General features: G+C 39.4%; 1 protein-coding gene across 2 annotated transcripts in view; it reads right to left on the bottom strand.

Moving 5' to 3' along the window:
• Positions 1-15,301, bottom strand: part of agap3 (ArfGAP with GTPase domain, ankyrin repeat and PH domain 3) — a 112,418-nt gene that overhangs the window by 11,039 nt on the left and 86,078 nt on the right. For both annotated transcript variants that reach the window (XM_069157544.1, XM_069157543.1), the window contains exons 13-16: positions 14,346-14,501; positions 4,501-4,655; positions 3,947-4,037; positions 2,734-2,956 (exon numbers count right to left, since the gene is read on the bottom strand). In XM_069157544.1, the coding sequence (XP_069013645.1) occupies positions 2,734-2,956; positions 3,947-4,037; positions 4,501-4,655; positions 14,346-14,501 (625 nt within the window). The remainder of the gene's footprint in view (positions 1-2,733; positions 2,957-3,946; positions 4,038-4,500; positions 4,656-14,345; positions 14,502-15,301) is intronic.

The following is a 15,301-nucleotide window of genomic DNA, read 5'->3' as shown; positions in this document are numbered from 1 at the left end:
GTTACTTAAAAAAGGATCATAACTAGCCAATGTGATTTTTCTCCTATTTAAGGCTATTCTAAAAACATTAGCACATGATTTATTGACTGTTATTAAAGCCATCAATTATTAATGTATATAAAAAGAGTTGGTTATTACCAAATTAAAGGGTCATCATGAGTCAAAAGGATTTTTTACAACTTGGAAATCCAAAATGCGTTCCTATTAATGTCTTATAGATGATTAAAAAAGCACAGCAAGGGATTCATTTACATTACAAAGGCTTTAGTTGCAACCCAACTTTAAGGGTGGATGGTACTGTTCATCCTTCTGTACGGTGTAAAAACAGGTGATTAGGTGACATACATACATATACATACAGAATGCATGCATATAAACAAGCTTCCCTTTATGATGTCTGTAATAATCCTGATGTACACCTAATTTCTTTTCTGTGCGAATCTGCGTGCCACAAATGTGTATAGTGTTCTTTCAATGCAGAATATCATAAGCTAAACCAATCTTGTGGATGAATGCTTTTAAGTTAAATCTCAAAAATGCAAGGGGCTAAAACTAGTCTTGCAGGAGACATTCAATCAGACACTGAGTTGATATTCAGGTAGTTACTGAATCGTTTAGATTAGATGTCACTAATGTTTAGTGGGAGTCAGGAGCCATATACTGGCTGCCTGGGTAACATCACAAAGCTGCTACATGTCACCAATGTGACACAATTAAAACCCTCTCGTATGTGCTGTGTTCAAGTTAAGAGAAGCACTCACAGAATTGAAAACCCTCCATCCCATTACATTGGTTACATTCATCATTCATGATAAAGCAAAGTAATTTAATGCCAGTGTTTACCCCACATTGTTACATGTATTCTGTCTGCAACAAATCCAGCAGCATCCCAGTAACCAGTGGCCATGTATGATATTTACAACTGCTGTTTTTTTGTCTAAAGATTAGTTATCCTGCAAATGAGATTTATTGTTTGACAGTGAAAACTAATAGAGATGCTGCTTCGGGATGAGATCGGATTTTTTAGACAATGAAGAAGCTTCCTGCTCGAGGCGACGTGGGACTGACAGTGGTAGGGAGAGGAATCAACATCAATAATCTTTCATCAAGTCCACAGTGGAGCACTTTAGCACAGATACCATTCAATAAACAACTGTAGGCCATCATTCAGTAGTGAACTGGCCGGAGAGCGGGGGGATGGATTCAGCTGTTTGAAAACACAAACAGCATTTTAGTGACCATTTTATATCGTCCCAGTACGTGCACACAAACAGGTAGTGAGTTTGTGCTGAAGGGAGCCTTGTATTGCTTTTTTATTTTAGTGCTACTGCTTCAAAATAATACAATGTATTCAGTTCTCCAGAAAATGGACACTCTCAGAACATGATACACGATTGGGGACTTCACAGATTCTGAGGGAAGCAAAACTGGCCCCTCATTTTTCTGTTGTTTGATGGAGGTGGGGAAAGTGGCCGAGGCCCTCCACTTTTGGTGGTGAGCACCCCATGGTTTATCTGTAAAACGTGTCTGATATTTTACATATTGAATTATATTGTATTAACCAACGCACTGGCTTAACATTACAAAAAACAAACATGGCAACGAAACATGGTCCTTATAAAGCCATTGTATTTTTTATAATATTTCAGCCATAAAAGTTGTAGCTGCAGCAACAGAATCAACAGTTGTAGTAAAATAAAAAGAAACCAGCTCTGCTTGTCTGTTGGTTTGTCACTTTTCTTAACAAAGTTACAAAGCTGTGATGTTAAAGCAGTCTAATGCCACCAGGGAGACCCTACAGACAGTCTTTGCAGTGACAGACAGAGTGATGACCCGGCTCTGTGTGATGGATATGTGACAGGGCAGCTTGGGGCCCGAGGGCCTGGCTCTTGGGGTGGGGTTTAGCCATAATGGTGTGCTTAATTACCTGCGCAGCCACACAGCAGGTCATTAGTCAGACTGGGACGCTAGGTCTCACCTGTCACCAAGAGATAAACAATCCTCCTACCAGATCTGGGTACCTCAGAGGGGAAGGGAAGAGACACTTGGTGGGGTGAGTTAGATGAGGGCAGTACGGGGCGAGTGGAAAAATATAATTTAAGTTACATATTAAAAAGATGTAACGCTACTTGTTTGGATCCAAAACCAAAACACGCTGGTTTTGCTTGGTATGTCGTGAAAGTTACAAACTTAAACCGAGACTGAATGCGTACCCTAAATCTCAGAAGGAGCACAGGGGTTTGTTTCAGTTGTGGTTTAGATTGTAAAAATATTTTCTTGATTAGCGTTTACATGTCAAGTGACAAACTTGATGGATTTGAAGCAAGTCAGAGCATTTATCAGGGAAGTGCTAAGCGATGTCACACACACACAGCTTTCATGAATTATGGTCTTCAAGTCGAGGCAGCAGAGGGACAAACAGCAGATACTGTGTTGGAAATATTATGAGGAGACAGTGGTGATATACTGTGGATGACTGTGGTGTCACTGGTGATCAGTGTGTACAGGACGGACTGAAGCTCAGACATAAAATACTGTGGTTTTGGCTCAGTAGGCTGACATTTATGGACCCCTGGTGCTTCTTATGGAGCATTTTGTTGTGTGAACTGCCTGTGCTGAAATGTGGGTGGCTAATAAACGGCAGCTAATGGAGAGAAGACGGTGCTGCCTTCTCCTTCTATAATCTCTGTACGCTTCATTAAGCAGCACCTTTATTTGCAGTGGGATGCTAACCTGGTGCTGTCGCTCCCTGGCTTGCTGTATCCCTCCAAAGCGCCCTCCCACACGCTGTTGGCCATCGTGTTCCCGATGGCGGTCATCACCATGCTGAGCTCCACCGGCCAGTCGTCTAGGTCCAGAGAGCGCACACGAGACAGGTGTGTCCCCAGATTCCTATGGATGCCCGAGCACTCGATGCACATCAAGGCACCCAGGTTCAAACTGGCCCAGTCCGGGTCTGCATGACACAAGATAAGAAGTGATTATAAAATGGAGCCAGACAACAAGAGGACTTTACAAATTACCTTGAACAGCTTATTGATGATGATTTTTTACACATATTTTTATGTTTATAACCTCTGTCGGAATTTTTTTTTACACTGCATTGAAACCTTTTCACATAAAATCATGTAGTCATGGCGAAGAAACAAATTCTGCACCTCTACTGATCGCATGAATTTTGAACATTTGGCGTCAATTTTCAGATATGACCAAGGAGTATCCAACATAACCGAGTCTACAAATCAAACCAACTTGACAGAAGTTCCTGTAAAGGTTGCTAGATGCTGGCTCCAAATGCTGTCTCTAGCGTCACAAGTCTGACGAATGTTTACTAGCTTTAAACCTAGCCACAAAACAGATTTTCAATGGTGATGATGCACAAGTTGGCAAAATAAAATGATCAAACTGCTTCTCTTCTTCTCATATGATAATAGGGCCAACTCTGTAAACACTGAAGTACTGGTGGGTATTTGAAATAATATTATCCTTTTTTTTTTAAAGTTGGCCATTGTCCCATTCAGCACGTTGAAGTATGCTGTGGCCAGCTAAATGGGAGAATGTTTGTGGGTAGGATTTCTTGACTGACTGGTGTTTAGCTCAATCAGATGCAGCCACAGTGGTTGCAAATTTCTCAGCTAACTTTAGTATCACTCAGTTGCTAAAGTTTGGATTTGAAAAAACTCCAGTCACTGACAATAATGGCAGTAAATGAGAGTAAAGTACATACAAATCCAACCTTAAAATAGAATTGACAGCTTTTCTACTTGATTTCAAACATTGTTTCTCTTTCTGAGACTGCAAACCAACCATACTGGAAGGATCTTGGTAATTCCTTGGTAAAATTAAGCAATCAAGTTCAATTCTATTGCAGTTACAGATTTTTATGATGTAATTGGACATATTTGGTCACATATACAGCAGATAATGCTAAGAGAGTTTTACTCACTGGGTGCATCGCAGTCCACACAGAAGCTGTTTCCCCTCACGTTTCGTATGGACTGAATGGCCATCGCATCACTTTGGCTGCCTAACCGAGACTGTGAGAAATGAAGGAGAGAATAAGTCAACAGGAACTAATTATTTCAGTTGGAAGTAACAGAAGGCAAACAATTATAGCTGGACTCAAATCATAGACAACCAGCGAGGAGAGGGAGAGAAGAGCTTGTTCAAAAAGTCTTAGCAACAGACTGAGGCAGAGAAAATATGAATATGAAAATGAGGCTGTGTCTCCCCAGTATGCTGACACAAGCCGCGTTCTATCTCTGATGTCTGTCAGTTCTAATAAGAGATCCCCCACACTGCGGTGCACCTGTCTGACAACCTCCCACATGTGACAGCTTGAAGTGGGTGAGGAGGGGGAAGGCGCAATAAAGGCTGGAAAGGAGGGGAAAAAGAAGAATGTAAATGAAGCAGCAGAATTGTAGGATGATGACGAGGTTTTGATCAGACGATAATCGCCCATCCTGTCCAGTTCCTCTGATCTTTCACGACCTACTGTACCTTGTTCTTTATGCTCTCACAGGACTGCAGGCTGGCAAAGATCTGGCTCTCGATGGCTTGGACCCACAACTCCCTCTCCTCATATGTGGACGCTTCGAAGTTCCACGTCTGACCCGTCAAGGACACAATGATGAACTCAAAGGAATCCTCTTGCTCTGGAAAACAAGAAAAAAAACAACTATAAATTAGCATTTAATTGGCTTCTCTGTGTTTCACATCTGTACAGTGGAAAATCAGCATCTGTCACCACACTGAAGGGCTGCGTGTAAGCTGGCACAACACGCATGTCGGTCGTGCAATCTGCCTCTGCAAGTTAGCGAGGCCCATCCATGCACAGATCCACGATGGCACGGGCTTCGGTTAAACTCAACACATTCAAATGAGTTCTTGGCACCTTATGCGCTGTGGTTTTGTTTGATTGCCTCAAAATCTCCAAATAATAAACGCTTTTATTGCTTTTGGGCATAGCCATATAACTTTAAGAGACTGCTGAAACTCTAAATAACAACACAGTTTTATAACATTGAAACTTTTGAGTTTGTCACTTGAAAATATTCTGATGATGTTTGGATTTACAGACTTTGGTGTTTTGAAACACGAATCTGATCTAAATGTACTATAAATGTTTCGGATACTTCACTGGGTGTTTTGAGTCAACATTTGGCACATTAGCCTTTATTATTAATAGATGATAGTACAGATTGACAAGAAATCAGGTAAGAGCATGAAAGGACATGCAGCAATGGTACCCAGCTGGAATCAAAGCATGCAAATATGAAGCATATTTGTAAGATGGAATATATATTAAATATTAAGTCATTTGAAAGACAAAAATCAACCAGAAATATGCAGCCATCTGATGCAATGATGAAGTTGGAAAATATGGAAAATTAAAAATTCCTGGTATGTTTAGACTTGAATTTGAGCTGTTACACATACAAACACGTGTACATGCACAATCCTTGTATACTTTTCTGTTTTGTTAAAGCTGTTTATGTTCCCGTCATTTTGTAAATGAAAAACAAGGACCGCATGAAAATGTGTTTTTGAGGGTACCGACCAGACTGTATTCTGGAGTTATCACCTGCACTCTTGCAGCCTCCGTAGAGGCTTTCTATACTTTCTATGAAGAGGTTTCCTGCCTCTCCTGCCTGCCTTACTGAATAATCAAGCCTCAGGACTGCGAGAAGTAATTTTAAGATCACACTTTTCAATATAATAAAAACAAATTGTAAATACTGTGAAAGCTTGGTAAATTAATTTGGATAAAGAGTTCCTTAAAATCTCTTATCATTTTTATATCCATTATCTCAAAATGGATTTCCTCTTTCTTGATATAATGTGAAGACATTTTACTTCAAACTGGCTTTAAGCATTAGGAATCAGTGCCTTTTTTTTTTTACACCCATTCTTTGTGTTTAACTAAGATTCATGAAAATGTCACCTGTCGTTTTCAAAGAAGAGGTCTGACACAACATATGTTCCAACACATGCTGCAATGCTTCTGCTGTTCAGCAGCAACTCATTAACGCTGTACTGTACAATATGACTCGTGTTAACGTCTCTGGTCTGCGCACATGCTTGAGCTCATAGCCAAATGATTTGTAATTACCTAATTATGTCTATGCAAATAGTCACCTCATTAGCATAAACCATGTTTGGAGGACTGCAGGCAAACAGACGTGAGAGGATTGTTTTTTCCTTTGATCCACCATGTCGTGGAAATAGATGTGCCGATATGCTATTTGTGTGCAATGTTTATAGCCCAAGGTGTCGATATCATTTATCATTTAAAGAAGTTGGAAAGCAAGTTGTTCTTTTATCCCAAAAATATATTCAGACTTTCACTGTCATCCATTCTGGCATTTGATAGGATTTCTTCAATATTAATTAGGCTCTGTATGAGTTATAAAATGATGGTAATATCATGATGATAAGATCGTCACACCAATCATCTAATCAAAGAAATTACTACAGTTTAAATTTATAATCAATCCACCCTCCTTGCTGCGAGACACAGTCCTGTGCTGTTAAATGACAGATGTCTGACGGACGCCACTAATGTAGCAATCCCAGTGCTGCGGCGGAGGGCCATCTCTTCAGGGTGAAAGCAATAATCCAATTAGCTCGACACCGACTTCAATTATCTGATTTAGTTTGTGGAATTGACTGGAGGTCAGAGAGAATCAATAAAGACTTGGAAGCCTCTTTATTTAGACTTGGAGAGAAGAAGTCTTCATGTAGGTGTGACATTTTTAAGTACTGATGGGATTATAATATAAATAATATGACAGAATTAAGGTGGTACTTTTGTGGAACTTCAAAGTAAAAGAGAATAAAAGCAAAAAAAAGATGTAAAGAAAGTTAAATAAATAAAAAAAGATTAATTGCAATAAATGCAGTAGAAATACATTTTCTCTTGGCCAATATCCCTACAGGTACAATAACTAATGCATTTTATTATAATTTGTGGTTTCCAGACTCAAATGTTGTTGTACTTGTGTTTTTGTCTTTTTAAAAACCTGAACAGAGCTAATTATTCTGTTGGCTGCCCAGGCAATAAATTGGAGGCATTAAAACACTTTCATTATGGAGATTAAAAAAGCAATGGATGGCTGCTTTCTTAAACTGATGAGTGTACAAGGGAAAACAAATCCAATTCTCCATGCATAGTAATGCACACATGAAACATACTATAGCCATGAAACACTGGAGCGTGTGCAGCAGGGAGCTTTATGCGAGATGCAGGTATCGTCAATACGTGCAGCTCCGGCACACTGATATTACTTTTTAATGCCATCCACTGTGTAGCAGTTCAGCCCCATGTGTAAGCACGATGCTGGGGGTTAACGTGTTCGCCTCACAGACAGTAAATCTGAGCATGAACGATGTGTCAAAGGTATCACTGCTATCTCACAAGCACCTGCCATGATGAGCTTGTAAAAGGGCCATTAGTGCTTCTGTTATTACTCAATTGTTGCAGTTAGCACATGGCTAGCAGAGGAACGATCACCTTGTCACATTAACATAAGCATTAACCTCCTGACCATATCTATCTGCGAGCCAACGATCAACAAGTTCTTGCCAATTAGAAATAAATTAACAGAGCTCTGCCAGTGGGCGGACAAGGAAGAACACAATTTAAAGCCAATGGAGGCGCCGACTGTGAAGAATGTGCGAAATATGATTTTCCTTAATTAACATGGCATAATAAAAAGGAAATTATGGCGTAATGGCCGTGGAGCTGCAAAGAGGAAGGAAGAGATAAAGATGCACATCTTCGTCCGACATTTACATGGATCATAAAACTGTTCGGGAACCTCTCAGTTACAGATGTTGTTCATCCGATGCTTAATGGCTTCTTGCAGCGACACAACAGCACTTTAATTAGCAAAATGTTTCTTCATGATGCAAAAATAGGTGGAAAATAGTTTTTTTATATTTACTCTATGAAGTGAGGGTAAGTAGTCTATACTGATACTTAAGTAGTATACTTACATACAGTTCTTGTACTTCAGTAACTCCCTTGTGTGTTATTTTATGCCTCTACTTTATTACATTGCAGACAGAAATATTGTACCTTTATTCCACTCTGTATATCTGCTTAAGTTACTTTGCAGGTTTAGATTTTACATATGAAATACTTAATTATCTATTAAATACTGTTAATTTTTTATCGATTAAACCAGTGGATTACTACCCTTTAGGCTATTAACCAATTACAAAAAAAAGCAGAGTGTAGTTGGGACCTCGTGTCACGTTTCAGATGCCTATACATTTTTTAATGTTTCACTAAAAAGTAATTTCACTCTTAAACTTTTCAGATAAATTCACTTAAATGTACATTTTTAAGTAAAGTAACTGTACAAGACCCAAATTGGAAAAAGTATCTACTTTGTGGCGGATAAATTATTCCAAAAATGAATATATTTTTGTGTTTTCCCTTCACTATTAGTGATCTCATGACCCACCCTTATTATTGTGTGACCCTTTGGAGGGGCCTGACCCCAAGGTTGGAAACCAGCTATGAAAGTAAAACACTATTTTGTGCATCACTATTCATCAAATAGTGTTTTATATAATTACTGTGATACTTGAAGAGCATTTAGCTGATGGTAATTCTGTACTTTTACTTAAACTGTACTTTAAATGCAGGACTTTTACTTTTTTTTGGTAATTGTTGTGGTGGTATTGTTTCATAGTGAAAGACCTGAGTACTTCCGGCTGACAGTAAAGGTATTTGTTTGACCTGAAAATCAAACTGGAACCTGACAGAACACAGGGTGACCCGAGGATGGTGATTCCTCTATTGCTGTGCCTGTGCAGCAGATGCGCTGCAGAGGACCTGTGGACCAGATTAGCACCTCGGGGGTTTGGTGCTGAACACAGCTGTGCTGTCTATATGGCAGTCTGCGACACAGCCTCTGTTCCGTCTAAGCCTCTCAAAGACCTCTGGAAATCCCTGTGACGAACCTTTGCTAAAAGGACTTAGCAAACAGCTCTTCACCTTGAGGACTCTTTATTTCATCCATTTGTGTGAACGCTTGACTGAAACGATGACAAGGTGCAGAGGTGCACGAGGTGAGCTATTGTTTTGGTGTGTAGGATGTGTTGTGTTGTGTTGTATGCATGCATCAGGCAGTCACTTAAAGAAGTGCTTGCCGTTCCTGTGAATTAACGAGCAGTTGGGAAGAACAGGCCAGGGCGGTGCCATCTGTAAATGTCACAGGCACTGCTTGCTCATTTTACACATCATTAAAGCCAATATTCCTAACCTGTATCAGAGCAATCAGGAGCAGGCCATTACTGCGACAGGGGCCCCAGGGGAACCACGACCAAACTCAGAAAGAAAAGAGCAGTGAGGAAGAGAGAGATAGAGCACACTCTTTATCTATCCGACACACTGCACACACACTCCTGCACACGCACACGCTCAAACAAACAAGAAGCACACCTTCCAACAATAAACAAACACATGAAATCAGCACCAATACCACCACTCTAATAGCTATCGCATTTAACAACAGAGCAGAATGAAAACAGGGCCAATTATACATGTATCTGTGGGCAGTGTGTATAGAGCCCAAATGAGAATCTTGTTATTCCTTTCTCTCCATACTGTGGCGCTCGGAAAGCTAAGCCATTACAAGAGTGGAGGCTCCAGGGACAGCTTTCGGAAATGAGAGCGAGTCAGGGAGTGACAAAACAAAGTATTGAGATAAACACCCACCATTAGCACAGGCAGTTAAACCTCCATTTCCTAATCCTCAGCTGGACTCCAGAGGATATTAACCCTTACTTTACAAAGGTGCAGGACAACAGGATACTGGATTAACCTGGACTTTCCCTGTAAACTATATATTATTATTGATCGGCACGTTTTTTGTTTTTCTTCTGATCTGAACCTCAGGTACTAGTGTGGCGAAAGAGAGTGAAGACAATCCAGCAAAAGTTTTAAAAACCTGACTAACAGTGGTATTAACATTGTTGTAAAAGAATCTCTGTGCCTTTAAACCAGTTTTCTCATCAGTTAAGTTAGTATTTACTCTTCTTGCAGCTCAACATTACCGCAAATTGGTATTGGTGGAGAAGTCTTGTTATTACGTTTAAGATTATAAAATGGTTGTATCCCAGCGGATCAACACTATTTTGAGGCTCCTCATTATGGATGTGTCCTGTGTACATCATGCTGTTATAAAAACTTCATATTGTGATAATGGCAATATCCTGACTTGCTATGCAGCATAATATTGTGATGTATGTTTAATGTTACTTACAAACAGCAAAAAAAAATTTTTTTAAATGACTAGAATACTTTTTTATACAGACTCTGAGTTCTTGTCGTTGTTTACAAACTAAATATTTTTTGTAAATGTTTTACTGAATATTTGCAAGAAAACTGTTAAATTCACACTGACATATATACAGTATAACTAGAACACATATTTTCTTGCAACTGTATGTTCTGGAAATTAATAATATGATATTTTCCAGTATTTTGCCACATCGTTGTTGCAGAAATACCCTGAAAAATTGTGATATCATTTTAAGGTCATATCGCTAAGCACAACTCCTCATCCCCATCCAGTAGTAAATGATCTTTTCCTACAGCATACTTCTCGTGTCAACAGCATGAAGGTGAGCTGAAACTTGCTGGATTAATATTAAAGCTCATCTGTGCTTCAACTTTTGGTTATTTACATTTTTTTTTTTTTTTTACTGATGTTCACATATTCAGTTCATATTGCATCTTTTGGGGCAGAATGACATGTAATATCAAACTTGGTTTAGGTAGTGCAAGATAGCGCACAGTTTGAGTTTTTTGAGTTTTCCATTTAAACCAAAGTGGATATTTAAAGTCAGATTTCACCAGTGATCCTCCTCCCCTCGCATAAACGTCCACATTCTGCTCCAGTTGATCAGACTGGTCCAGATTTCCACCTTATCTGTTACAATGATTTGATAATGCCGGATACTGTTGAGAGTCCTTTCTACAAACTTAAAAAGAATTTCCCCATCCTCCTGTAACTGCTGATAACATCGTGTTGAGGGCTTTTAATCACTTTAAATTCAACCAATTGAAATGTAAAATGAAACAACCTGATAACTTAAACTGATTATTTAATTTTCTTCCCGTTCTAATTAAAAAAAAATTAGTTTGTTAAATAACGTAAGCTCAGTCCTACTCTGTCACAAATGCGGTCGTCCATGTGAGCTTATTATAGTTTATAGAGTGCATGTCTTAGAATGCAAGAACTGTCTTTAGTACGGACGCACATTGGATTCACCAGAGACAAAAAAAATTATCTTGTTAGCATGACTTCTTATTTCGTAAATAAAAGATCCAACAGATTTACCTGAGACAAGATTAAGGTGGTTTTCAGTCACTATTTCACTTTATGTGGCCACCTGATTTAACTGTCCTCCTCTGTTTGACACAGTGCTTTAATACTTTTTCCCTGTAGAGTTGCCCTGTAGGATACTACTAAAGCCCCAGTTTTTAGGCTATATTTGTTTCAAATTTGTTACTTAAAAGTATATTTTTTTCTATGTACCATTACATGTACTGACAAACATCACTGAATAACTTCAACACTGCAGAAAAGGTAAATGCTTCTGAAGCATTGATTACTATGAGTTCTAAGCAGGTTTCTGAACCTTTATTTGCAGCAGACATCAGAGATGGTGACATTGAAAGTCACGCTCAATCTAAAAATATGTTTATAACATATGTCTGAGTTGACCGAGTGTTTTAGGACACCTACATGCATGACAGTAAATCATAATCATGAGATATGGAGGTCATAACTTCTTTACTTATTACTTGTCATGTGATTCTGTACTTCAGTCTGTTTCTATAAGTTATGTGTATTTGAGGGATCTTGCACTATACGCTAAAGTATGCAAAATCCAAGTAAAGTTTGAGCTGACTTGGTTTTATTTGATGACTAAAGACCTTAACACCTTGAGCACATTAAAAGCATTCAGGGCCACATTTTTCTCTCGTTTTCTCCCAGATTTTTCTGACCTTAGCAAGAATAAATATCTTGTCCCATAAAACTGGAATCATCAGGAAGGAGAATCTCATCACAGTTTCCCGATGTCCCTACACCTCCCTTCCTGCTCACATTGGACAAGCTAAACCCCCCCCAAAACAATGAGTATTTGATACACTTTCTTTAAAAGAGAAATACATTAATGATGCTCCCTGACAGTCTGCATTAATCAGAGGGGGCTCCCCCTGAACACAACTCTTTATCGGCCATCGATTTTCCAGTGGGTTTATGGCGAGCGACACACCGAGAGCGCTCGTCGCCGGGCGGCTGCTGGGAAACACATTACGGGGCTGTCAGTTGTCTCGCCATGCATCCTGCATCATTCTTTAAGCACATGAGAAGTTCATTACACCACACAGCTCTGACAGTGCATAGGATATTAGGGACTGTGTGCCTTGTGCATATCCTTGGTAGAAGTGTAGCACAGAAGACATAACAGAGAATTTAGATTTAATCTTTATACAGCTTTAAATTGATTTGAGAAAGCATGACTGGACACAAGTTAGAAATAAAGTGGACTTTACAAAGGGTGGAGCAAAACTATTTGAAAGTTTTGACCCATTTGTCATTTTCATAATCAGAATAATACATTTAAAGTTGTAAAATATGTTTAGATGTTCCCCCACTTCAGCAGCCATGTAGGAGAGTCTTGCTAAGTACCGGAGTGCCATATTTGGAGATGATGTAGCCGCAACAGTTTCTCCAGACTCTCTTGTACATCCTACACGTCCCACATTGACCAAAATGATTTCTCACCTTAAGACTCTCACGCTGTTTTGATTTATGATGCTTCACAACTACTAAAATTCAATTTCAGCCCGCATTGCCTGCTTCTGATTGCCCCGTAAATGAGATAAACTGATAGCAATTTATTCAAGGATCCCATCCTCTTCCTTCCCTCTCCCCTCTTCTCTCTCCTGTTCTTTTTACAGGACTCACATCCCAGACTTGGCTGAATCCAATATTTAAGCAATACGTCTGTATTGCAGAGCATTCAGCAGAACAGACAAGCTGATGCTAATAGAAAACCTCGCGGAGAACGATGAGCGAGATAGAAAACAATGTGCATGTTTGATGATGTAAAGAACATTCAGAATCCGCCTCCACCGCTCTGATTACTCTTAGACTTCCTCCTTCAGGAAGTCCACGAGTAAACCCTTGTGGGATACTTATTCGTGAGATTTGTTTGATAATGTCAGCCATCACTCAGTGAAGACTTTAATGTGACTGTGTAATTCTGCCAGGAGATGCATATTAAGTCACGTCAAATAAAACTGAAGCAATCTTGAAAAAAGAATGCTGGCTCTTCCTGTACATAGAAACTCATGATATACTGTCAAAATATAAACAATGATTCCTAATCCAGATTAATCGTGATGCTGATGTCACCACATACTACTCTAACAATAAAAAGAGTACCACTTATCTCATACCACTTATCTCCGTGATGCTGATGATGTTCCCTCTGCACAACAATGTGGCCAACAGACCCATTCAGACTTTAAAGAGAAGCTGTCAGAGACCGTGATAAAAAAGTATAATGATTATAAATGCTGAGCCCCATTTAGGAGGCGTCAATGCCATTGTTGTTGTTATCCAGCGTATCAATCTTGTTGATTGATCATCTCGCTCGGGTGACATCAGTTTTATGGCCTCTGAAATGCATCTCAGTGTTTTCACAATGCCATCCAATTAGGGTGCTCCATTCATCATTGGGCTGAAGAATCATTATTAATTGGGTGGAGAGCCGACTGACACTCCCCTGCTGAGGAGGGCCACATTCACTATTCATACAGCGGTAAAATAAATGTGGTTTGTGAGGGGGGGAACTGTGCAGGGAGGCCACAGGAAGACACAAAACTATACACCTTGATGTACATCACACATTCAGTCAGATTATAAAAGATTACATGCTCTTTTTTCAAAATGACTGAAGGAATCTTATCAGTGTGTAGAAGTGCAAAAACAGTTTGCGTCGCACCTCCTTTCACCTGCAAGTTAGAAGCTTCATCCTGGGATTTGGCCTATCCCCCAAATCTGACCCACTTCCATGTATGTGTACAAACCAGTCAGTAAACAGCAGCCAACCAGCGATTTGCTGCTTTGTACTGAACATAGAAACATGTAAACTAAATTAATCCCGACAGATCGTGGGTGCAAATTCCTTTTCTGAACTTTTGCACTTTTCTTTTGCCATTTCGGCTCTTCTAAAGCACATGAGCAATTTCGTTTTTGTTTCAGAAGTTTTTATAATTTTAAAACTAACGCTGTAATATAATTTTTTCTTACCTTCATTGCCTGCAGATAAGCCATCCGGCTTTGTGATGCCTGTGCTCTTTTTCCGTCTGTGTTTCTTGCGGTTGGCGTGCGGTGAGGGAGGTGGCTCAAGTTTAGGACTCGTCGCACTGCCCACACTGGAACTCGCAGGATCACTCATCCCGTTGGCTGAAAAAACACACAAAGAAAACAACCATTATTTTTTCATGCTAAAGAAGTACTTTGGACTTTTATCCCTGTTTTTTTTTTTTTACTTTCCATTTAGTTGAGTTTATTCTCAACTGTCAAGAGCCTTAGCTTCACAGCCACAATTCTGGCTACTAATCAGGATAAATCCTCTCTCAGTGAAAACAAAAACATAATGAAGCAAATATAGGTATGATGCTAGAGCAATCTCACAAGCTAAAGCTGAGAATCCAGTCCAGTATTAAGAAAACCAACGTATGACAGTGAAAACAAAATCCAAACCATTTATTTGATAAACAGAGTATATAATGGAGATAGATTTGAAACATTTTGAACTATTCCTTTAAAGCTTCATTTCAACTTGGTGCATATGTATCTTACAAAGTGAGAAAAGTATGTATCGATGTATTAAAGTGTATAAATCTTTGTGAAGTAGCACTGAGGATTAATAATGAATGACGTTATTGAGCACTTCATGAAAAGTAAAGGCAGACTTGTCACATCCTAATAATGTGTCTACAGTAGGAAGAGTTGAAAATGACTAAAAGTAACAGTGTAACTCCAGCTTTAGATGGTGTGAAGGACAGGTACGGGGCTATCAGTTAACAAATGGTTACCTAAGTTCGCCTGTGGCAAAGCTCTCTATATGACTGTCTGAGAGTGACAGGGGGCTAAGAGCCGGCTTTGTTTCTTGTAAGTGATTTTATAAATGTGATATTAACCTGTGCTACCGTTGGGCAAAGGGATAGGAGGGATGGAACGATAGGAGGGGGTTGTCAGCT

Source organism: Embiotoca jacksoni, unplaced genomic scaffold (assembly GCF_022577435.1).
Source record: "Embiotoca jacksoni isolate LCO1_2020_lvr unplaced genomic scaffold, fEmbJac1.0.p SCAF_22, whole genome shotgun sequence".
NCBI lineage: Eukaryota > Metazoa > Chordata > Actinopteri > Embiotocidae > Embiotoca > Embiotoca jacksoni.
The sequence above is the reverse complement of the archived record's forward strand: the minus strand, read 5'-3'. Positions and strand labels throughout refer to the sequence as shown.